Source organism: Lynx rufus, unplaced genomic scaffold, assembly GCF_022079265.1.
Source record: "Lynx rufus isolate CCGP_SWC_20201006 ecotype Redwood Valley unplaced genomic scaffold, mLynRuf1.p SCAF_50, whole genome shotgun sequence".
NCBI classification, from domain to species: Eukaryota; Metazoa; Chordata; class Mammalia; order Carnivora; family Felidae; genus Lynx; species Lynx rufus.
In genome coordinates this window covers 485651-510261 of record NW_025814868.1, presented here as the reverse complement: position 1 = coordinate 510261, position 24611 = coordinate 485651, and the positions used below count along the sequence as shown (strand labels likewise).

The following is a 24611-nucleotide window of genomic DNA, read 5'->3' as shown; positions in this document are numbered from 1 at the left end:
GGGCAGGCTCGGCTCGGCTCGGCTGGCAGCTTCGGGCGGCCTCGGCCCGGCTCGGCTCGGCTCGGCCCGGCTCGGGCGGCCCTCCTCGCGCTGCGCGCTTCGGGCTCCGTCCCGGCCTTCGGGCGGCCCCGGCTGGCGCCTTCGGGCGGGCTCGGCGGAGTCCGGATGGAGGACTCGGACTCGGCCGCCAAGCAGCTGGGCCTGGCCGAGGCGGCGGCGGTGGCGGCCGCGGCCGCTGTTGCGGCGGCGGCCGCGGCCGCGGCAGGAGGCGAGGCGGAGGAGCCGGTGCTCAGCAGGGACGAGGACTCGGAGGAGGACGGAGACTCGGAGGCAGAGCGCGAGACTCGGCGGGTGACGGCCGTGGCGGTGATGGCCGCCGAGTCCGGGCACATGGACATGGGTGCCGAGGCCCTGCCGGGTCCCGACGAGGCCGCCGCGGCCGCAGCCTTCGCAGGCAAGTGCCGCCCGCCCGCGCACACGACCCGGGCACCTGTGCGCACCTGCCCCCACACGCAGCCCATGCACCTGTCCGCACCTGACCCACGCGCGCCGGCCCCAGACACAAACCCGTGCACCTGTGTGCACCTGCCCCGCACACACCGCACACAAGCAGCCCACGCCAGCCCCGCGCCCACCGCCCGCTGCACGCGCCCTGGGGACCAGCCTGCCCCCTTCTCTCCGAGCACATGCCTCTCGCACGCCTCACACCTACCTCGTGTGCCCTGCCATTCCTGCACGCCTGCCCCATGTGACCAGCCTGACCCTGCCCAGTGTGCACACTTCCCTGAACATGCTTCCCGAACCCGTTGACCTTGTGCAAGCCCCGTTGCTTCCTGCAGGGCACCCTGCGCTCCTTCCAGAACCTTCTCAGCACCTGCCTCTTGCCCTGCTTGTCTTCTCTGTCTGTCCCTGGTGCTGGTGACAAGGGGGGCTGGGAAGATTAGGGGAGTGGGGATCAGACATGGATCCTGCCCTGGAGCAGCCTGAGGTTGGGTGTGTCTGGTCACTTGGAATCCTAAGGTCCAGTTCAGGGGTGACCTGAGAGCTGGGGAGCAAGGCAGTGCTCATCCAGCTTGGGAGGCCCTGCAGCCTTTGGGAGCAGAGGTCGGCATCATGCTTTGACTCCTTAGATTCCCCTCCTGGTCCGTCCCTGGCCCCGCACATCCCATCTCCTTTGTGGATCCTCCCTTCCCCCTACCATTCCCGGCAAGCTCCTTTCCCAGGGGAAAACTGGCCCATGGTTTTGTTTCTTGCCACACAGAACATTCTCGTTCTCAAGTGTCATGACCCGTGGAGCCTCAGACTGTGCCCCAAAGCCTCCTTTAGGAGTAGTGCCTTCCCAGATCGCCATCCCAAAGAAGGTAGAGACTTTCCCAAGTGTTGTATCCCTTCCCAGCTGGGAGCTCCCTAGCTGAGTGTGGGGACCCAGGAAGTGCATCCTTGAGTTACTGCCGGCACGGCACGTGTTGTCAGGCACTTTCCCCTAAGGAGCCAGCAGCCTGTGTCCTGGTGGTCCTGTCACTCCGGTGTTTATCCAGCCCTAAGCAGCTGTAGGCGGGGGGGACTTGGCCTGCTGCCCCAGAGCTGCTGGTCTGTGTGTGGTCTGTCTGGGGTCCTCACAAAAGAAGGAAGAAGGCTTTGTGGCTATTAGAGTATTCGGTTCTCGTCGCTAAACTCTGCTTTGATGTTGGGACTTTGGACCATGCAGTTTTCTTCAGTTTTTTTTTTTTTTTTTTTTTTTTTTTGCTTTTTGCGTATGTTTTCTGGATGCAGAAAAGAAACATGATATAGTTCGTCACGGCATCAGAGAAATGTATTGGCGTTGCATGTTTTTATCTGCAGAATTTGATAGTTGTGTTTTTGCATACATGGAAGCATTAAAACTTTTTTAAGTTGCTGAGGTTAGATACCTTCCAGGTGCAGGTAACTCGGCAGGTTGTGTCTCCTCTCTGGGGCTCCCTCTTCTCGGGCCTGATAGCTGCTTGGCCTGAGCGTGCGTTCAGACAGGGACGTAGGCTGTGGTCTGCTGGAGGAGCAGACAAGGGGAACAGCTATTTTCAGTGCAGTTTGGTGGGCGCTGGGTTAGTGGAATATGCAGGACTCTTTCCACCAGTATTTTGTGAGCATTTCCCAAGTCAGAGACTGCCCTATTCACGGGCCATTCTAGAATGCTGTGTGACAGAGGGGACCGCCTGCCCAGCCAAGGAGCTGGCAGGAAAGCCTCTCCGTGGGCAGTGAATGGGAGAGGGGGTCCAGGAGGAGGCAGGAGAGACCTGAGCCCTGGCCTGCGCTGACCTTCGAGAGGGTGCCAGCAAGGGAGGGAGCTCTGTAGGTGACACTGCCTGAGCCTGGCCACAGGATGGTCACCGGGCTCCTGGAACCTTGGTGTATGGTTTTATGCTAAAGGGAACGAGAAGCCCAGGGGCAGTTTGGCAGAGCCTGCTGCCAGCTCAGTGGGAGCGTGGCGGGGGCGGGCTTTCACTGTGAATAAAAGGCTCTAGTGGGCTGGAGAGCTGCCTCTTTCTTTTCTTTTTCTAAGGCCCAGATTGCTTAGACTGTGGTCCAGAAATGTGGAGTGAGCACTTTGTGTAAGAATGTTGGGAGTCCTGTGGTTGGAAGTGCAGATACCTGTTTGGGAAATGCTGTTTTGGGGCCCTGGTGGGAGGCCCTTGGCTCTGATGGCGTGCTGAATCAGGCTTCTGTGTTGCAGAGGTGACCACTGTGACCGTGGCCAACGTGGGCGCCTCTGCAGACAACGTCTTCACCACGTCGGTGGCAAATGCCGCCTCACTCTCGGGACACGTCCTGGTAAGCCGCTCCCTGAGCGCTTTTCCCCAGACCCCAGAGTGTGACCTCCCTGACCCCGGTTCCCCCAGAGGCCCTGCCCAGGGCTGTGTGGGCGCCAGGAGGAGTGTGCTGTGATCTCCCATCCTTGCCCGACAACCACAGAATGGGGGACTCTCCTGGAGCTTTGCCAGAACTGTTAGTTACCGTTTCTCTTTATTTTAGCCTTAATCACACACCTAGGACTCTACACACCTGCACGCAAAGCTGCTATCATTGGAATGGCAGCAAACAGCAGACTCACCCTCTTAATTTTAGTAGCAGAGTACAGACTTGAGAAGCTTGCTTTATTTCTTAGGGTGTCAGCATGCGTACAAGCTGATAGCCAGCTGACAATTTCATGCCTCCAACGGGTCTCTCCTTCCCAGAAGCAGATTCTGGCTTGTCCTCTTTTCTAGAAGGGGCTGGAGCCAGAGGGTCAGGGAACCAGGGCACAGCCTGGACCGTGCCTCCTGGACATGGTCCTTGCAGCGGGCTCTGAGGACAGGGAGGCCCGGAGACGAAACTGACAAGGAGCGGGGGGGGTGTCTCAAATATATGTGTATTCCATTGGCTTTAATAAGGAAAATACTTTGGGGCGCCTGGGTGGCTCAGTTGGTTATGTGTCCAACTTCAGCTCAGGTCATGGTCTCACGGTTCATGGGTTTGAGCCCCACGTCAGGCTCTGTGCTGACAGCTTAGAGCCTGGAGCCTGCTTCCGGTTCTGTGTCTCCCTCTCTCTCTGCCCCTCCCCTGCTCAGTTTCTCTCTCTCTCTCTCTCAAAAATGAACAAACATTTAAAAAGTAATAAGGAAAATACTTTGTGATTCGTAAATGAACACAGAACATTCCCTCTTTTCAGTAGAGAGTTGTGTGTCTTTAGTGATTCAGACGCGAGCAGTGCAACACCCTTACTGAGGCCCTGACCCTCTGGGTGATGAGCCCCGGCTCTGGGTGCGTGTGCAGGTGTGCGCGTGCTCATGGGTGGGGGTCCCTCAGCTCCACAAGGAGGTGTACTCACCCCCCTGATGGATTTTCAGATTTTAGGAAATGTCTTCTCACTTTGCCTTCATTGCTTCCATGCTCTGACCATGCAAGTGTTAGAACGTCCCAGAATGGTGGGTGTGAGCAGGCCGCTTAGAGTGTCGTCCACCCCAGGACTCTCTGGGCAAGGCCTTGAGTTTGCCAGAGACCTGAGCGATGTGCACCCAGGGACAGCACGGTGGGTCTCTCCTCCAGCAAGGACAGGGAAGGGCGTCTGGCTCACGCAGGGATGGGGGAGGAGGGCGGGGGGGTAGGGCTGCTTGAAGGGCAGGGCCAGGCTGCCCCAGAGGAAGTAGGTGCTGTCACGATAGCACCCGGCCACTGTGGACAGGTGTGTGAGCAGTGCGGTTGGGGAGGCCCTGGCGTCTGGTGGCCATCAGTAGAGCTGTGTGTGGGACGTGAGCATGAGAAGAGAGTCCTGCCCCAGACCCTTGCTGTGCCTGTGGACTTGGTCCCTCAGAACCCTCCCTCAAGACCTGTGAACTTGCAGGAGCTGCTCAGGTGGACGTGAGGGCTCTTTCTCTTTCCAGGCCTTGTGTGGGGGACACATTTGTTTTTTTTAACTTTGGTAAGTGACTGAGCATTTGTTCAGAGCCACCCAGACATGGCAGTGTCTTTTCTTGTTCTTGGCTCTGTGTCTCAGTCTTTTTTTTATTTTCTAATTTTTTTAATGTTTATTTTTGAGAGACAGGGGGTGGGGAGGACACAACCTGAAGCAGGCTCCAGGCTCTGAGCTGTAGCGCAGAGCCCAGTGTGGGGCTTGAACCCATGAACTGGGAGATCATGACCTGAGCCGAAGTCAGACGCCCAACCGACTGAGCCACCCGGGCGCCCGTGTTTCGGTCTTTTACTGGCATCTTGAAAGAGCCCACGGAGGCACGGTTGGCGCCCTTGTCGGTGACGGTCAGCGAGGCCCATGTCCCGTCGCACCGAGTGGCAGGCCCCGCAGCTGTTTGTCTGGGAGACTCACAGAACGTTCTTTCCTCCAGTCTGGCAGGACAGCCCTGCAGATCGGGGACAGCCTGAACACAGAGAAGGCCACGCTGATTGTTGTGCACACGGACGGGAGCATCGTGGAGACGGCGGGGCTGAAGGGGCCAGCTGCACCTCTCACCCCAGGTGCCAGCACACCTGGGCGCTCGTGGAGTTCATGCTGGGGGCGACCTGTTTATTTTTGTGGTGAATTTGTAATATAAATGTTCCTGTTTAAGTAGAGAAAGTGGGGTTTTACGAGCCGAGAAAGAGCTGCCTGGTGCTGCTAAGTCGGGGTGGTCTGTGGGCCGCCGGGCGACCCGCCGTTATAAGCCAGTCGGTGTGGTTGTACTTGCCTGGTCATCTTGGGTGCGGCCGGCGTCTCTTACTCTCAAAACGCTTCCTTTGCCCAAGGCCCGCAGTGCCCTCCGACTCCTGCAGCTCCCGGCCAGGAGCGAGGCGGAACCAAATATAACTGGGACCCCTCGGTGTACGACAGCGAGCTGCCCGTGCGCTGCCGGAACATCAGCGGCACGCTGTTCAAGAGCAGGCTCGGCTCAGGTGAGGCGCCCGTCCCCTCGCGGCCCCACAGCGCCCGTCCCCTCGCGGCCCCACAGCGCACACGTGTGGGCCAGGCCCGTCCCCTCGCGGCCCCACAGCGCCCGTCCCCTCGCGGCCCCACAGCGCCCGTCCCCTCGCGGCCCCACAGCGCACACGTGTGGGCCAGGCCCGTCCCCTCGCGGCCCCACAGCGCCCGTCCCCTCGCGGCCCCACAGCGCACACGTGTGGGCCAGGCCTGTCCCCTCGCGGCCCCACACACGTGTCGACCGTGCCGGGGCGGACGTGGCTCACAGCCCCGGGCACTAGAGCTGGGGCCGTGGAGAGGTTTGGGGCGTGGTGGGGACGCAGTGAGAAGACGCAGCAACCCATGGAGGGGGAAAGCGGGGGAAGAGGAGTTCCCACAGGGAAAGTTGCCAGGGTGGGGCAGGTGGCAGCAGGGCATCGTGAGACCAGGGTGAGCTTGCGGTGGCCGTGGACAGTGGGGCGGGGAGGTGCGGTGGGCCTGCGAGTGCGGATTCGTGGCGGGGGCTTGCCTGCTGCGGGCCGGCCGTGGGGGCGGGGGGGGGGGGGTCACGCAGGCCCAGCAGGGGGGCTGTGGCGCTTGCGGCCCATCTGAGGAAGAGCCGGCCGAGGCCGCTGGGGGCGGGTGGTGCGGCCACTTGCTGGTCCTTCGTGTCACTTCAGGCGGCCGGGGCCGATGCATCAAGCAGGGGGAGAACTGGTACAGCCCGACTGAGTTCGAAGCCATGGCCGGAAGAGCCAGCAGTAAGGACTGGAAGAGGAGCATCCGCTACGCGGGCAGGCCGCTTCAGTGCCTCATTCAGGTGTGTGCGCGCCGTCCCCCCGCAGCTACGGCGGGGGGTCCCCACGGTGGCCCCGGGGCGTGGCCGGCATGTGCGGTCAGACAGAGGCCGCCTGGCCCCGGGCAGGTGACCTCGCCTAGTGTCCTGGTGTTTCACGCATTCGGTGCCTACGGTGCTTGCCAGGAGTGCCTGAAGCAACACCGTAGCTTCCCCTGGAGGCGCGTGACCTTTCCCAGACGCTGACCCCCCCCCCCCACCCCGGTTTACCCGTCGTGAGAGGGGCGGGCTTCTCACTGCTGTTTGCAGGTAGCGCTTTGCGTGTTGGTCAAGAAATAACGCTCGTAGAGTCTTCACCTCCCAGAAGGGACTCGGTGGACCCTGCCGCCGATAACCGCCTTGTACAACAGGGAAGTGCGAGGAAGAGGCGTTTCTGGAAGCGACAGGGTTTTGTGTTTATGAGCGACAGACATGCCGTACAGCTGCCGAAAGGCGACTTTCTCACGTACCGTGTCTTCTCTGAATTTCAGGACGGGATCTTAAATCCTCACGCTGCCTCATGCACCTGTGCCGCCTGCTGTGACGACATGACCCTGGTGAGCGGCCGGGGGGGGGTCACCTGGTGGGGCCGGGGTGCGCGTGGGCGGGCAGGGCCGCTGCGATGACCCCGCGCCCTGCCCCGCACACGGCTCTGACGCCCCTGCGGCCGATCCAGGGGCTGTCACGTTTCTCTCTCAAACTCTGTGTCTCTGGCGTCGCTCTGATGCTGCAGGTGGTGCGGGCGGGGAACTTGCTCCAGTGTCACCATCTTAACCCCAAAACTGAGCACACAGTGTTCTTTACGGTCGTGGGGAGTGCGTGTGTGCTGTCTTATATCCTGTGTTTTTTAACGTTATGTCCTAAAAGTACTACGTTGAAATTATGAGGGGCTTTTAAGGTCTTTTGAAACATTTCTATGTTCTCAACTAACAGTTTCAAAAAGAATGAACGTTTTCATTGATTTTAACCTTTGTGGCCGTGTAGCTTTCAAAAACGTGAGAGTAACGTGTAGCGTCTGAATGTCTTAGTTTGGTTTCAGCCTTCCTTACTGTGAAGTTCCATTTTGAGATGTTTTCAAGTGAACTAGAAAGCTGTGTAACGAGATATCCTGGTTTTATTTTGATGAGCTATCTGGTTAATTTTTAGAAGATTTGAAAGGAGATGTAATTGGAGAGACCTATCACAGTCTTGGGTGGAAAATGAAATATCCTAAAATCGTCTAGTTCGTGTATGGATTACATATTCTTGTGGAGCGAACAGTGGGATGTTTTTGTGAAAATGAAGTAGCTTTAAAGTTCACTTGGAGAAACTACCAGGGAGAGCACTCCGAGATCTCGTAGGGGGAAGAGAGTAGGAGGGAATCGTCCCGTTAGGGAGTTTAGAAAACTTGTGAGCACTCTTTGCAGTTGCCGCAGAACGTGGAGACGGGTGTAAACAGGACACGTGCGGGATGCGTGTGCGACACACCCAGACCCGGCTGCGGAAAGAAACGCGGGAAGCCCTGAGCCGAGGCGGCGTGGCTGGGCTTGGAGGCCCAGGGAGGGCTCGGGCGCTGTCCTCACGGTCTGCAGTCTCCACATGGTTCCTCGGAATCCCTGCGGGGCCCTGTGGAGCTTTAAACAAGCTGGTTTTGTAGTCGGTAAGAACGGCAAAGAAGCAGGACAGCCAGAGCAATTCGGAGGAAAGGACTGAAGTCGGAGGGGTCCCGGCCCTTGAGGACCTTTCACTGCTGTTGTGACGGAGACGTGCGCGTCGGCAGGGCGAGGGGTCGGCGGGGCCGCAGAGGGTGTCGGCTGCATGGCGGTGGGGACAGCTGCACTCGGCCCCCACCTGGCATTTCGTGTGCAGATGAATCGAAACGGATCACAGATCCAAATTTATCCACAACACGAAACCCACATTTTGGGAAGAAAACACAGGGGAGAACTTCGTGGCCTAGGGCTCCCTCCGCCCACTGGGACATCTGCAGCCCTGGTTCTGAGTCGCAGAAACTAAATTCGGGGCAGGTGTGGCCAAGAGACTGGGGGCTCCTTCCCTCACCAGCCTCCTCTCTGAGGGCAGAGGCCACCCCCAGGAGTGGCAGGGCAGGAAGACCGTGCCACCAGCGTCCTCCCCCCCAGCTCTAGAGCCTCGCCACGTGGACTCGAGCCCTGGAGAGGTGGCTGGTCGGCAGTGAGAGCAACCCGCCAAACCGGAGAAGCAGGGAAGGTGGCAGCTAAGAAGAATCCGTCTGGGATAAGAACAGACCTCAAAGGTTTGCCTCAAAAACTCCCCGTGAAGGAGCCCTAATGCAGTTGGGTCTGCCCCCAGGCCTCGGAGCCGTGAGCAGTCTGCTGGGGGACAGCGCAGCCCCTGCTGGGTGTGACACCCTCCCTGCTGCCTGGGGACAGCCAGGTTGCTGACCTGATCAGCAGCAGGAACCCTGGAGAGAAGGAGTCCGTCTCAGTGTTGCTACAGTACATCACTAAAGCGTCCATCTTTCGGCAAAACGTTGTAAGACTTGCAAAGAAACGGGACGCGAGAGCCACACAGAAGAAAATGGCCAGCAGGCACGACCCAGGGCTTCCGAGGACCCCCTTTCTGCTCACAGAGCGGAGGGCGCCATGTGCTCGGGTGGCCTCGGGGGACCGCAGCCGGGGCAGGGCTGTGACCCCAGAGACTGGCCTCCCCTCCTGCCCGAGGCTGGACAGCCAGGTGGCAGGTGCAGGGCTGGCTTCTGCCGTTGCTACTCCTCTCGTCTGTTCCCAAAGCCTCTTCAGTCCTGCTGGAATGTTCTGTCCCATGGGGCAGAGGCTCTCCTTTGCCGGGTCCTTCTCTGTTTTCTGTCTTCTAGCAGTCCCTGGGAATCCTGTGTGTTGACGAACGTTATCTTGTTTTTAAACGCCGCTTTTCGTGTATTCTTTTAGAAAGAATCTTTTCTGTCCCTCAGGGACCTTGGGGCCTGCAGAGAGGTCGGGCCTCTGCAGCTTCCCGCCCGCGGTCCTGCTGTGCCCCCTCCCCCCCGTGTGGGCAGAGACGGGCGCGGGGACAGCGCTGGCCCCGTCTCACTGCGCCTCTCCCCGCAGAGCGGCCCAGTCAGGCTCTTCGTCCCCTACAAAAGGCGCAAGAAGGAGAATGAGCCGCCTGCGACCCCCGTGAAGAAGGAGCCCCCCAAGAACATCACGCTGCTTCCCGCCACCGCCGCCACCGCCTGTGAGTTTGAACGAGGCGGAGGCGCGGCCCCTCCAACCCCTGGGGCTCCCTTGTTCTGTGGGGGCCACCCTGGGGGGGTTTTCCTCATCTCCGTGGACTCCCTGGCGTGCCCCCGGGAGGTGTTTCCTAATGGAACGAACCAGGAGCCATGCCTTCTGGGAGGGGGCATCCGCAGGAACACCTTTGCTCAGCCCCCGTGTCCACATGCCTCACACGGTTGTCTCGGAGTGGGGACCAGGTGGACGGAGGGAAACCCTGGCTGTGCGTGAACCAGAGTGGGGTGAGGCAGGGACGAGACAGGTGTCTGCAGCCAGCGCCTTTGCCCGAGGCTGTGAACAAGCATCTACAGAGAGCGGTCCCCCCACCCCTCGCCCCCGCCCCTGCCCTCCCACCCCGGCGCTCTCTCTTCGTGGTTCCTGCGGCCAAGGGGATGGGGCAGCAGAAGGGCCGTGGGGGCAAGTCTGCTCTCGTCTTCAACCCCTGTGAATCTTTTTTTATTTTAATTTTTTTTTTAACATTTATTTTTGAGAGAGACAGAGTGCAAGTGGGGGAGGGATAGAGAGGGAGACACAGAATCCGAAGCAGGCTCCAGGCTCTGAGCTGTCAGCACACAGCCTGACGTGGGGTCACACTCGTGAACCGTGAGATCACGACCTGAGCCGAAGTCAGACGCTCAACTGACTGAGCCACCCGCGTGCCCCAGCCTCTGGGAACGTCTTTCTTAATTCCAGCCACAAAGGAGTCTCGCAGTTACTTCCAACTTTATGTTTTGTTTTCCAACAAGGCAGCTCGTGCCTCTGTTGCCGGTTCAGATGTGAGCAGGGTGTCCTAGAGAGCCCGCCGCCTTGGCCCTGGTTCCCGTCAGAGGTGCAGGGTCCCTGGTCTTCTCCAGCCCCTGCAGAGGTGCCTGGGGCACGTGCCGTGTCCAGGCTTTGGCCTGCGCTGTGGTCAAGCCGGTGGTAAAAAGCACTTCTGCTTTTCCAGTCACCGTGACACCCTCAGGACAGATCACTACCTCGGGCGCACTGACCTTTGACCGGGCGTCCACCGTGGAGGCCACCGCCGTCATCTCAGAGAGCCCGGCCCAGGGCGATGTCTTCGCGGGAGCCACGGGTGAGTTGTCCTTGGCACCTGCCCTGTGGGCCACACGCATAACCCCTGTTAACCTACGGCTCGGAGCAGCCTGGAGCGGGGGGCGTCGGGTTGGCGTGCGCGGGCGGGCGCCGGGCAGGCGTGCGGGTCTATCAGTTGTGGCAGAAAATGCCCACAGTTTGCCGACTCCTGCTGTGGACCGGCTGCAAGGCAGAGACTCCTGAGGCCACGTGTGCTTGTAGATGTTCCACCAGCCACGTCCAGAAAGCGGAAAGAAAGTGGAGATTAACGTTTAACATTGTACTTCACCCGGTAGATCCCGGATACTAGCAATTCAAACAGTTCATCGCGTTTCTGGGGCTCAGAAGCTACCTCCTTGGACGGTGCAGCTGGAGACACGTCGAGATTTAAAATCTGTGCAGCCCCAGCCAGGCCCCAGCCGGGTCCCAAGGCTGTCTTGTCCCTCTCGTCCCCGACAGTGCAAGAGGCAGGCGTGCAGCCCCCGTGCAGAGTCGGCCACCCGGAGCCGCACTACCCAGGGTATCAGGACAGCTGCCAGATCGCACCCTTCCCGGAAGCAGCACTGCCAACGTCTCATCCCAAAATAGGTGGGTGCGAGAGACGTCCGGCACCCGCCGACTCTGGCCTTGGGGTCGCTCTTGGGAAAGACTTTCTGACGAAGTAGGTTTCGTGTGGGTTCTTTCCCGTCGCTGCGCCGGATCGGGGCCTGCGTTTGTGAACGCACTTGGGTGGTCCGCACGGACCTGAGACGCCGCCAGGCCCTTGCAGAGGGAGGCTGTGAGTTCTGGCGTGTTCCCTGGGGCGGCGCGGGGCTCGGTACGGGCGGAAGCGGAAGTGCAGGTGTTTGCCTCGCTCCCGGTCTGACACGGGACGGCCTCGCACCGCATACGCTTGGCGGCTTTGGTCCTTCACTTAATCACACAGCTGGGGCACGTCCCCGTCAGTACGCTTCGTTTAAAGGGAGCTTCCGAAACCAGCTGGCGGGCGTTTGTGCGTTTCTCGTTTCTGCCATTCTAGATGACGCGGCGACAGAAACGTGTAGTTTTATAGACGCGCCACCCTCCTTCCGTTCTCGCAGGCTTGTTCACCATGTGTGCCTCCCCCTCCCCACCCCCTGCACGGGCCCATCGGGGCGTCTGTCCCGGGAGGCTGGACGCGAGACCGTTATCGCTCAGCCAGGGGCATGCTCGCCACACTCGGGTGTCCCTGCCCGCGGGCCGCGCGGCGCACAGAGGTGGGGACGTACGCGCACGTGTGTTCCGCTCTGGCCCCGTCCAGACCACAGGGTCCCTCCCGGTTTCCTCCTTTCCACCTTTGTAACGCTGTCCTCCCCCTGTGACACCTGAGTTCCGTGACCCTTAATTAGGACCCCGTGTGTGGCCGTGGATGCCGGGGAGGACTTGACGGGATGCGTCGCGGTCGGAGCCGCTGCCTCAGGCTGTCCTTGTCCCCTTGCTGTCCGGGTGGCCCCCCTGCACGGGGCACATTTCGTTGTGGTCTGGGTCATCCGTGAGCGCCTGGCTTCCAGCCCCGTACGTCCGTGGTTGGGCCTTCGTGTGTGCTTTCTGGTGCTGGCACTGGGGGCTTTCAAGTGTGGTGCTGTGACTGGAAGAATGTCTCCCCATCTTCTGGGGCAGTTTACAGGGAGGCCGTGTGGTGTGTGGTATTTATGTCTGTCCCTTGCCCCCACACTTTCCGAGTTTTTTTTTTTAAGCAGTTCGTTCATTCTTTCTTTCTTTCTTTCTCTCTTTCTTTCTTTCTTTCCTCTTTTTTTTTTTGTAAATTTTAGAGAGAATGCAAGCAGGGAGAGGGAAGGAGAAAGAGAGTCCCAAGCAGGTTGTCTCTCAGCGCAGAACCTGATGTGGGGCTTGATCCCGTGAACCCTGAGTCATGACCTGAGCCAAAACCGAGAGCCAGATGCTCAACCAACCAAGCCACCCAGGCACCTCCACTTTCCAACATTGGATTAGAAGTTTTAACAGAGACCGCTTTGAAGGGAGGAGACACATTAATTTCTTGTTTTATTTGCATTCCGAATATTCTAGTGTTGACCTCCCTGCCGGCCTTGGCCGTCCCACCCTCCACCCCCACGAAAGCCGTCTCCCCCTCGGTGGTCAGCGGGCTGGAGATGTCGGAGCCTCGGAACTGGCTGTACCTGGAAGAGATGGTCAACTCCCTGCTCAGCACGGCCCAGCAACTGAAGACACTGTTCGAACAAGCCAAGCAGGCCAGCTCCTACAGAGAAGCCGCCGCGGCCCAGGCCAGAGTCCAGGCGGACGCAGATCGCAAGGAGGTAACGTTGGCGCAGGCAGATGCTGGGGGAGGTGACGTTGGCGCAGGCAGATGCCGGGGAGGTGATGTCGGTGCAGGCAGATGCCGGGGTCTGCGGCCACCTGCCCCCCCGCCTTCCGCTGGCTCCGGGGGCGGCCGTCCCCTACCTTCCTGGAAGAGCACCGCTAGAGAATCGTTTACAAAATGAAGCCTTTCTCACAGATAACTGAATGCTGTTGGTGGGAAGATATTTGTGCTTTTGTTTTTAATTTTTTTTAAGTTTATTTATTTTTGAGAGAGAGCACAAGGGGGGAGGGGCAGAGAGAGAGGGAGACACAGAATCCGAAGCAGGCTCCAGGCTCTGAGCTGTCAGCACAGAGCCCGACGTGGGGCTCAAACTCATGAACCACACAGATCATGACCTGAGCTGAAGTCGGAAGCTTAACCGACTGAGCCCCCCAGGCGCCCCTGTGCTTTTATAAATAAAATCAGCTTATTTCAAAAGGGACAAAATGTTCTACACACCAGCCATAGTTTTTGGACACTCACCTGTCACGGGCATTATTTATACTTTCAGATTATTGTCACGTGGTGAAAACGTGCCTTGTGTTCTGTTGAGTTTGGAGATGCGTCCCTTGGGGTGTTTGGCAGGCGTGCGTCTCCCCCATTACCAGCTGGAAGCTTCCGCGTCTGAGCTCCTCCGCCTGCACCTCCATGCCTGATGGAGGCCGCCTCCGTGTTGTTTCACTTCCAGCTTCCAGCAGGTTCTTCCGAAGGAGGATCCCGGGAGTCCGGGTTCACGGAGCGCAGCCGGGGGACATTCTCTCAGCTCGTCACTGCAGCCCCTGCGGCTTTTTGTGCGCGGCCTGGAGGTTGCTTAGGGCCAGTCTCCCAGGTGTCAGTGGGCGCAGGCCACCAGGGTCACCAGGGTCGGAGCAGCACCAGCCGAGGCGTGTGCGCGGCAGGCGTGGTGCACTCGGAGGCGTCCTGCGGGAAGTGGGGGTGGGGGGCACACCAGCGATGTGTTCTTAACGGGAGCTTTCTCCGTTACAGTAAATGTGGACTTTGGTTTGTAAACAAAAGTCAGATTGGTTTTTTTTCCCTACCATATCTATAATATGAACATTTCTGTTAGTTTATTCCCATTTTTTATAAATCAGAGGGAAGAAGAGCTTTGCAGGTTCTCAATTTTCTATACGACTTAACGTGTGATTAATGTTTTTCCAAGGAAGAAAAATGTTGCTTCTTCTGAAGAAGGAGATAAATTAAAAAACCTTTTTTAAAGAATTTTTTTTTCAACGTTTATTTATTTTTGGGACAGAGAGAGACAGAGCATGAACGGGGGAGGGGCAGAGAGAGAGGGAGACACAGAATCGGAAACAGGCTCCAGGCTCTGAGCCATCAGCCCAGAGCCTGACGCGGGGCTCGAACTCATGGACTGCGAGATCGTGACCTGGCTGAAGTCGGACGCTTAACCGACTGCGCCACCCAGGTGCCCCTAAAAAACCTTTTTTAAAAGCTAGAGTTCCAAACTAATACATAATCAGTGATGAATTTTATAGGAAAGAGAAAAGCAGAAAAAAAGGTTTTAATCTCTTTACCCAAAGATAATGCTTGCTGGGTTCTCCAGTGTTTGAGAATTCTAGGTTTCTTGGCATCACTGGATTCTGACAGAGTCTCGTTTCCGTGACAGGACCTGTAGCTTCAGTCTCTGAGACTGATGTCCCACCCCCGCGTGCGCGGGCTGATGTCACAGGCTGGTGTCCCACCCCCGCGTGCGTGGTGCTGGTGCGCTCAACCGTGCTGGCCTTGGCCGTGCTCCTCAGCCCCGCTTGCGCCTCAGGTGCTGCATTTTCTGTCCTTTGTTTGTGTGGAGACGCCCGCGTGTCACCTTTCCTTTCGGAAGCACATCCTGAGTGACCTCGCCTTCTGGTGGTCACCAGCACCTTGATGCTAGCCCGTCCTCGTCGTGCGTTGTGCCGCCGGGATTCTCGATCTCTTACACGCCCTGCGTCTCTCTCTGGCTGTGTCAAGGACTGTTCTGTCTCTGCCTTTGGTGTTTGGCAGTTTGGCTGTGATGCACCTGAGTGTGGTTGTCGTTGTATTTAAATTTGGGGGGCTTGCTGATGATGTCAGGGCGCTGGGGTGCGCGAAGGCACGCGGAGGCTGGATGACTCTCTCAAGGAAGAAGTGAGGGCTCACAGCTCCGTGGAAACAGGACGCACAGGACGCACGCGTGCCACGCAGCAGCAGACTGGGCCACAGGGGGGAAGCATGTGGGTGGGTCGGGAGATGGGGGGCGGGTGTGGACAGTGGCTTCTGCGGGAAGGAACGCACACAGCAGGGTGAGCCCGCTGTGCCTGGTTGTTGGGGCCTGACCTCGGGTGACCTGGGCAGGTGCAGGGTGGGGTGTGGGAGACCACGGAGGAGGGCGTGGGGGTGTGGCCTCGGGAAGACACGGTTCAGTGTCTTCAGGGACGGGCTCACCCTGCGAGGGGCGGACCTCCCGCGTCAGCAAGGCCCCAGGCCAGACCGGTCAGGGCAACAGGACACCGTAAACGAGAGGGCAGGTTTAGCTTGAACCTTGGTTTTGATTCAGTTTGATTCAGTCACTGTTTCTAGAACTGTTTTTAATGCCCGGTCTCTTTGTCTGCTCCCTTCCAGTTACATGTGTACGTTGACTGCTTGGCGTGGCGTGTAGGTCGTGAGACTCTGGCCACACCGGTCGGTGTGAAGTGGGGTCTCACGTGGCTCGGATTTGCTTTTCCTCCCTGACCGACGGCGCCGAGCTCCGTGCCAGGGGCTGCTGGACAGTCGTGTGTCTGCTTTGGGGCAGTGTCTCCTCAGACCGTTTGCCCATTTTTTTTTTGTTTTTATTTTAATTTATTTACCTTTTTTTTGAGAGAGAGAGCGTGAGTGCACACACACTCGCGAGGAGGGGCAGAAAGAGGGACATAGAGAATCTTAAAGAGGGTTCCACGTTGAGACACGGGGCTCAATCCCGTGACCCTAGGATCATGACCGGAGCCGAAATCAAGAGTCGGACAGTCAACTGACTGAGCCACCCAGGCGCCCTTTTTGTCTGTTGTCAATTTGGTGATTTGTGTTTCCTTAGAAAAAGCACTTTAAAAAAACCCCTGTCGTCGCACAAGTTAAGGTTGTTCGCCGGTCGCCTGTTCAGTGGCAGGTTCCGTTTGAGTCACTGAACGGGTGTTGCCGGTACCTTCCCCCCAGAATTAAAAGGGATCTGAGGGGTGAAGGGAGGCTGTGGGGACCGCCCCCACCATGTCCTGTGGCCCAGGCCCTGTGCCGGGAAGCCGCCAGCTGTGGGCTTGTCCGTCCTTCTGTCCAGCAGCGTCCCTCTGGGGAGGAAGCCTGTCTCTACACAGCTGTCCTGGAGCATCTAAGGAACGAAAAGGAAGGAATGTCTGCGTCTTGCTGGTTCAGATCGGATGCAGAAGCATAAACTGGAAAACAGCAGTTTGTGTTACCTAGATGACCGCCGAATTGTGGGTTCTCAGCCAGGGACCTGGTGGGTGCCCCAGCCCTGGTGGCTGGCAGAGGGCGGCTCTGTGCTTCGGAGCCTGGGGACCCCGTCGTGCTCCGCCTGTGCCCTGTGCAGCTCTCCCCCCGTGTCCTGCCCTGTGAACGCAGGGCTCCCATCAGACAGAAGGGCCAGCTGGGCAGAAAGCTCAGCTTTGCGCTCCTGACAGTGGAGCCCTGCTCCCTGGGTAGCCTGGTGAGGTCACGTGCACTGGCAGACCCGGGCTCCACACGGGGACGACGGGTCCGGCTTGTGTGGCTCTGTGGTGGCCACAGCTGGACTCTGGGCCCTTGGATTTCGAAATGAGGGGCCCTCACATCTGCCTGAACTGTGGAGGGCCCTCTCTCCGGGGACTTCACAGGGTCGGGAGGGGTTAGAAGGGCGGGAAGGCCCCCACTCGAGCAGCGTGTGAGGAGACCCAGAGCACTCCCAGCCTCGGGAAGCGGCCCTCGGGGCGTGGGGGTGCGGCGTCCCCTCGGGGCAGAGCCCCATTGAGAGGGGGCTTTCTGTCTTGGGACTTGATGTGGCGGGAGCGTTTGGCATCAGCCGGGATGAGAGCCCATTTCCCTTTGCAGAGCCCCTCCCTGCGGAGAGCAGGAGAAGTTTCTGTGCCCTCAAAGGTTTGTTATTTGCAAGCGGTCCTCCTGTTTGATTGCAGTGTGGGGACCCATTCGCCACCGCAGGGGCGGATGCTGGTAGCACCGTCCCAGAGTGTACCCCGAGTGCTAGGGGGCCAGGGGGACAAAATGCGACCTGGGAAGGCCATGGGAGTCAGGAAGAGGTGGGTCCGCTGGCCTCGTGATCTCCGCAAGTGAGGAGAAGCCAGGTGTTTGCAGCAGAGGGAGGAGGCCTTGCACTTCCCCGCGTGGACGTTTTATTTGGAATTTAAACAGAAGATCAAGTCTAGGCCGGCTGAGACCATTCAGGGTGTTTTTCCAGTTGTCGTCATGAGCCGTTTGCGTTTGTGTGTACTTAGCTCGCCAGAGGTTAACCTGGGCCAAGAGCAGATGCCCTTCCCTGCCCAGGGCACAGCGTCCTGTCTCCCCCACCCAGGGCACGGTGTCCGGCATCTGGCTGGGGGCGCCACGGGGGCTCCTCCCGGCCAGCGGTGGCCTCCCCACTGCTCTTCTGTGCTTAGTTAAGAGGTGCGTGTAACCTGGCATCCAAGTGCATCAGCGGAAGTGGAACACCTGGGGTGTGGTCGTCAGCTGGCCAGGGGCTGGAGTCAGGGTGGGGCAAGGTCACAGGGTCTGGTCCGTGGGGCCTCTTTCCTGACTTCGGACCCCACATGGGCCCAGAGTGCTCTCTGGTGTCTGTCTTTGTAGGGCACTAACCCCATGATAGGGGCCCCACCCCCACGACCTGATGTGAACCTAGAGGCCCCAACGCCCAGACGCTCAGCGTGCACATTCTGGGGGCATGTCACAGGCAGGGTGCAGACTCAGAGGTTTGTTCTCTGTAAAAGTGTCTTTTCCCTTTGCACACTGAGTCACCGAGCTTGTCCACCCCAGGGTGGGGGTGGGGCTGTCCTCCTCCTGGATGGGGGCGTGGGGAGTCTGGGTGTGTTTTTGGAATTCTGCTTTGGGGATTTGTCTTTTATCCGTTTGTCTGACTTGGGATGGGTGTGTTTCCACATGTTTCACACTCCAGGTTATACTCTAGGCCTTACTTTGCTCTCATGTGGGCACCTCGGCCCCTTGGGAGCTCACCTCTGGCTCCTGTGTCCCTCTGGCGGCCTAGCACCACTTGCTGGTGGGCACTTGCTGGTGGGCACTTCGTTCCTTCCTGGCATCTGCTGCCCCGGGCCCGGGACCAGCCGTTTCTCCGGGAGCCCCGGCTCCTTCCCTGGAGGATGGTCCTGGGAGCCACGTTCTGGGGCTGGCGTGCTCCTTGTCACTCTGGGCCTCTCGGCCGACAGTCGGAGCCACGTGTACAAACGACCCGTGTGTACAGACGGCTCTCGGGTTTCTGCACCTGTCTGTCGGTATCCGGACCTTGAGCGGACACCGGTTCATGCTGGCGTGTCTCACTCTGGTCCAGACCACAGAGTTACTTTTGGTAAAAAAATAATTTTCTCGGGGGCGCCTGGGTAGCTCAGCGGGTTAAGCATCTGACTGTGGATTTTGGCTCAGATCGTGATCTCACAGTTTGTGGGATCAAGCCCCACATTGGCCTCTGCACTGATAGCACGGAGCCTGCTTAGGACTCTCTCTCTCTGCCCTTCCCCTGGCTCATGTGCTCTCTCTCTCTGTCTCTCTCTTAAAATAAATAAATAAACTTAAAACAACGTTTCCCAGAGTGCCCTGGGAAGGCCCAGGAACCAAAGGCACGTACACGTGGTAGAGGAACCGCCCCATTCGGTCTCTTCGTTCTGACGTTTTGATTCAGGTCACAGGGTCGCTGCACCCCATCAACACTGCTGGGTGCTGGGAGCGCAAATACGGGAGGCCCAGGTGAGCGCGTGCTGTCTGGCCCTCAGGGCCAGACGTCCCAGGAGAGGATTCAGACCCCTGCTTCCTCCTCCGGCGTACAGCCCCGAGGGCGGTGAGGAAGGCTCACCCAGCACAGGAGCCCGGTGCGTGCAGGCACCATCCTGGTGAGCCCCGTGCACCACAGCCTCTTGTCTGTGGGGTTCCAGCGCCGCCTCCCCCCCCCCCCATGCTCCGCTTCCTCTCGGCGTGAAGCCTTCCCTCTCCCCAGGCTAATTTCTGTATGAGGCCACAGACTGTCTCGTGTCTAAGTATTGGGTCTCGTAAAGCAGAGGCAGGGGCGCCGAGTGAGCGCCTCGGATTCCAGCTGGCGCTCCTATTCCTGGCAGTGACCGAGCACACTCCGGGGGGCTTATGAGTGGGAAAACGTGAGAGTGCCGGATGTAATAATGTCCGGCAAGGAAGGAAGCAGAAGTTCAAATAGAACCCGGACGCGGCTCACCAGGTTGTGCGCATCCTCGCAGAGCCCGGACTCTTCCGTAAAGAGTCCGACTTAACGTGCGTGTGGTTCCACCCTGGCCCGCTGACCCTTCCTCGCAGGCCCTCGCCGCGGTCAGGCCTGCACAGACCCCCTGCCATCCGGCCGGCACAGACCCCGTGCTCCAGCCTGTGCCTGGCGTAGCTCCCTGCTTTGGCGGGGGTGGGGGTGGTTGGTGGTCACAGCTGCCCGGTGCCCGCATTGCAGCGGGCGGGTCTCTTACCGTGAGCCATTCTCCGTGAGTTCAGGGAAAAGCTGCACTTGTGGAATTTCGGGGGAAAGGGCACAAAGTGTGCACTTCTGTGAAGCCACAGAGACCGGCTGGGCTGGTGGGGGGGTGCGGGCTGTGGACGCGCAGCAGCCGGTGACGTGGGTCCGGGTGGCTCAGGAAGAGGCTGGTCATTCCCGGGTTCGGACTTGGCTGCTTACTTGGCAGAGACGAGCCTTCCCAGCCTCTGGAGACATTCCTGTGCCCCCGCGGCCGCTCCTCTCCCCGGGTGAGCGCAGACCCTTTTAGGTGAAGACAGGGAGCTGGTTCTTGGGGTGACCGGGAGGCGTCCCCGCGACACTGACGCCCGTGTCCCTTCTTGCAGCAGTCTTGTGTGAACTGTGGCCGCGAGGCCCTGAGCGAGTGCACCGGCTGCCACAAAGTCAACTACTGCTCGACCTTCTGCCAGCGCAAGGTGCGTGCCTAATCCCGCCTGGGTGCCCCCTGCCGTCCTGATCTCATGCGCATGCCCCCTGCTGCCCCATCCCCTAGCACGCCCCCCCCCCCACTGCTGTCCGGTCCCCAAGTATGCACCACCTGCCTCCCAGTCCCCGCGCATGTGCCCCCCCGCCACACTGTCCCCACGCACGTGCCCCCCCTGCCGCCCCATGCACATGCCCTCTGCACTGCCACCGCCTACCCGCTAGGAGAGGCAGCTGCACTGGCTCCCTCCCTCGCCCACCGCAGCACAGTCCGCCCATTAGTCCTGTCTGCCCGGCCTCAGTCTCCTGCAAGTGTCCGCAGGACCAAAGCCCTGAAGAAGCCACACACCTGAGTGCAGTGGCCCGAGGCCTTCATGGTCAGGCATTTGCGGCCTGGGCAAGCGGCTGTTCCCGTGTGTGTGTGTGTGTGTGTGTGTGTGTGTGTGTGTGTGTCTCCCCTGTCGGCCGCTGTTTTCTGGAGTCGCTGGTGCTAGCTGGTTCAGGTGTCCCTAATTTCTCCCTCCCACACTCAGCAAGGCTGTCACTGTCTCTTCTTGGTGTTGATTTGAAACTTAGCAGAGTTAAGAAGGGCAGTGTATTTCATGGATAAATAGTGGCTAATGGAGCCCTTAGCGTGGCCCCCATGCTGCCTTAAGAGGTAGCTGTGTGCCTGCCGACACCACTGTCCCCGCCAGGTGGCTTTCTGGAGCCTCTGTCGCCACCATTTCTGGAGCAGGAATAGCAGATGGCAGACGGAGGTGGGTGGGGACAATGGTCAGGGCCGAGTGCACATCGAGTTCCAGCGGGTCTGCAGATGCCTGAGCGCTGAGCGCTCCCCACAGTGCCGTGGGGGGGAAGGGCATGTGCGCACATCCCGCGGCCCCGGGAGAGTGCGCGAGAGCATCTTGCAGTCAAGTGCTAGGTGGCCTGTAGGTGTGTCTGTGGGCAGGACCTGCCTCCCACGCGTGCTGGTAGCCCGGAGCCCGTCGGTCCCTCCACCCACAATTGGTAGAGTTTTGGGGACCGGAAGTCTGCACTTCCCCTGTAGGTGTCAGCACCGAGGAGGGGGCATCGGGCTTGTTAGAGCCTCGGGGCAGCAGCCTGTGCCCGGGGCTGCGGAGGAGGAGCGGGCAGGAGCGGGCACGTGGGGTGGCCAGGGCCGGTGGCGGGCCCCAGGCTGGTGCTGCCATGTGGCCAACCTTGGGCCTCGCTTTCTGCATCTTCCTTGAACCGGAACGATCACACGGACGGTTCGTGGGTTTGCTTCCCGATGGAATCGCTTCAGATGAGATTTTGTCTGAACTGCAGCCTGGGGCTGTGTGCTTGTGAAGCAGGCAGGCTAAACTTTAGGTATAATTTTGTGGACGAAGACTCCCTTTTTCCCTGGATTGTGTTAACTTTGTTCTCCTTTGATGTGTCTTATTGATAAAGACATGCTTTGGTTTTATTTCTGTAAATCGATACAAAATGAATCTCAAAATCCGTAATTCTCATGTTGGACCCAAAATGAACAGCGGGTGGGGGGTGTGAAGACAGAGGCCTGGGCTCCTCGTGGTGACCGGTAAAAGCTGATGTGACGGCCAGCAGTCCCGTCCGAAACGGCTCCCTCGATCCCTCCTGCAAACACGTGGGTGGGAGGTCAGTGCTGCGGGGTGACAAGGGCTATGACCTGGTAGGTTATAACTCGCAGATGTGGTCTCCATTCCGCATCTCGTCTGCCGTGTGTGCACGGACTCCACGACATGGGCCCGTTTTCAGGGTACGACCTGGTGATCGTTAGTACTTGTAGCACCGACATCCCAGTTCGGTCGTGGAACGGTCCACCACCCCTGAAGGACCCCGTGGGCCCCTCCCCAGCCTCTGAGAAGCACGAGTCTACTTCCTGTCCTCGTGTGTTTGCCTCCTCTGGGCATGTCACGTGGCGAGTGCTGTGATGTGTGGTCTCGGGCACCTGGCTTCTCGCGCTGGCGCATTTTCGGGGCTTCCGCTCCAGGGCACGAGCCCAGGCTTTGCCCCTTTTCTCCTGTTCCCTCTGGCCATCACCAGGAGTGCCGCTCTCTCCGAGTTTGTGAGTTCGCACCCCTTCCTAGGTGGGCGTGTCCTCCCCTGCCCGGGCTGGGACCTCGGCATGGGCTCGCGGGGTCGTGCAGGCAGTTTGTGTTTGGCTTTGCCGAGAAAGTTCCAGACCGCTTTTCCAAGTGGCTGCGGGGGCTACCCCTCCCCTGCCAGCACGTGGCGTGGTCCAGCGGCCGCAGCTGTCCACCAGCTGTCCACCAGGTGCTAACTGGCATTCCTGTAACGACCAGTCATTTGGGCATCTTCACATTCACTTAGCGGGCAGTCGTGTGTCTTTTTTGGGGAAACGTCTGTTCAGACCTTTTGCCCCCGTTTGAATTGGGTCATTTCAGTAAGAGTATAGAGGGTTCTGTGCACGCTCTGGACACGGGCCTCCATCAGATACGTGATTAACCAGGATTTCCAGCCTGTGACTTGTCTGTTTAATTTCCTAGTAGCAGGTTTGCAGGGCAAAAGTTTCTAATGTTGGTGAAGTCCAGTGTATCAAAAAAGTTTTTCATGGAGATCACACTGTGGGTGTTGTGTCTCAGAACTTGTGCCGGCCTCCTGTTTTCCCCTAAAACACTGTCGTGTTTGCACCACGACGCCTTTCGAGCTCACAGTCACGTGCGGTGTGATGCCATGGCCCGGGCCGGCCCGTGCAGTTGTACACATTTTGTGCGTTCCCACAGTTTGTGAGTGATTCCCGGGGAGACTTCTGTTCTTGGGATATAATTATTTTACTGTGAGAACAGGGCAGGCTTGTTGTAGAAAACCTAGGAAACGTAGGACAGCACAGAGACGACCAGCCGGAACCCTGCCGTCCTGGACAGCACCCCATCTGTACTTGCTTTTGCCCAGCATGTTTGTGTTCGTTCCTATCACGTCGTTTCTTTTCTTTCTTTCTTTTTTTTTAATGTTTCTTTATTTCTGAGGGGGTGGGGCATGAGCGGGAGAGGGGCAGAGAAAGAGAGACACACAGAATCCGAAGCAGGGTCCAGGCTCCGAGCCGTCAGCATAGAGCCCGACACGGGGCTCGAACTCGCGAAATGTGAGATCGTGACCTGAGCCGAAGTCAGACGCTTAACCGCGTGAGCCACCCAGGCACCCCGCCCCCCATCACGTCATTTCTTGACCAAGCCCTAGCCTCACCTCCAGTCGAGGGTTACGTCTGTTTCGACTAACACGGCCCTCGTTTGTCCAGCCCCCCGGTCCTCGTCCAGAGCCCCAGTCTGGGCTGAGAGGTGGCTGAGAGGTGGCTGAGAGGTGGCTGAGAGGTGGCCTGCAGACGGGCTCCAGCCTTGCCTGAGCTCAGCCCCCTCTCCCCCTGCCAACAGCCCGACAGCATCTGCCCTGACCGGGGACTTGGTGGGCTCCCCCTCACGAGGAGGTGGTATCTTGCTCAGCACACCTGCCCTGTCCCCAGTCTTCTCGTGGGCCACAGCCACTGAACCCTTCTGTGGACATGAGGCCGGCCCCAGCTTTGTTTCTTCGTTTTTGCCGGTGTAAATAACACCGTGGGCGACGGCACCGGGTACAAATATTTCTTTGCAGGCATGACTTTCTTTTCTCTGTATCTCAGGCCACAGAGGGATCAGAGTGCAGGTGGGCCTCACGGTGTCAGTGTCCTCGGGGCTCACCCCGGTTGTTTGCCATCTGAGCCGGCGCCTCCCACGTGGGGGTGGGCTTCGGGTCCTGCTCCCCAGGTCACACTCAGGTCACGTGGGGCGTGCCCTTCCTTTCAGGACTGGAAGGACCACCAGCACGTGTGTGGCCAGTCGGCGGCTGTCACCGTCCAGGCGGACGAAGTCCACGTCACTGACAGCGTGATGGAGAAAGTCACCGTGTAAGGGTCCCTGGGTCCCCTCTCCACGGTGCCGCCGGGCTGCCGCAGGTCGGGGACTCCGGAGGATGCTGAGGAGGTGAAAACGCTTGCTGGTCAAGTTGTTAACAGACTCTAAGTGACCTGCGCCCTTGGAAATGAGCCCCTGCTGCCCAGAAGCCCTGAGGGAGGTCGGGGCAGCGGCTGGACGCCGGCCCCGGGCCCTTGGCGCCTTCTCTCGGTGCTCTTTTTATCCCCCGGTCTTCCCCACGGGTGTGTCGTGTGCCGTAACACGCGTGTACATAACGTGTCTGTCAATAAAGCGGACGTCTCTGCCCCACCGGACGGGTGACTCCAGCTCCAACTTCCCAGATGCCCCGGAGGTGGGGGGGCCTCAGCTTTGTGTTTCCTGACGCGCAGCCCGGAGGCCACAACTCCCAAGTGTGTGGACCAGCGAGTGGGTGGTGGCACTGGCCCCGGCGGCCGTTGGCTACCCGCCTGCTGGGAGCCGCAGGCCCCGTCTCTGAGGTGATACGGCCCAGACTCGCTGCCTGATGGTCGCCGCCACACGGCCTTCCTTCTCTCTAGCATGAGGTTATACCCCGAGAACCCCGACCACCCAGAGGCCAGGCCAGCCCTGCGTCTTTCCACCTGCACTGAGGGGCAGGGGGCACAGGGGGCCAGAGAGGGATCGGCGCCTGGAGCACTTGGCTGGCTC

At 59.3% G+C, this 24611-nt stretch overlaps 1 protein-coding gene across 7 annotated transcripts; it reads left to right on the top strand.

Annotated features, from left to right (window-relative positions):
* The first annotated feature begins 35 nt into the window (after window positions 1-35).
* Window positions 36-24238, top strand: DEAF1 (DEAF1 transcription factor). 7 transcript variants are annotated; one of them, XR_006965912.1, is made up of 12 exons: window positions 37-454; window positions 2711-2808; window positions 4857-5046; window positions 5254-5400; window positions 6085-6224; window positions 6731-6796; window positions 9305-9431; window positions 10416-10544; window positions 11003-11131; window positions 12590-12837; window positions 18748-18955; window positions 19920-20006. XR_006965912.1 is itself a non-coding variant. In XM_047100585.1 (12 exons), exons 1-12 carry the CDS (start codon window positions 166-168, stop codon window positions 23919-23921), a joined length of 1758 nt encoding a protein of 585 aa, XP_046956541.1. In that variant the 5' UTR covers window positions 39-165; the 3' UTR covers window positions 23922-24238. The 7 variants fall into 7 exon arrangements, 5 of the variants coding, with proteins under 5 accessions (XP_046956540.1, XP_046956539.1, XP_046956543.1 ...); XR_006965913.1 differs by having other exon boundaries at window positions 18748-18934; window positions 19920-19974; XM_047100585.1 differs by lacking the exon at window positions 18748-18955 and adding an exon at window positions 23817-24238 and having other exon boundaries at window positions 39-454; window positions 19920-20009.
* Window positions 24239-24611: the final 373 nt, after the last annotated feature.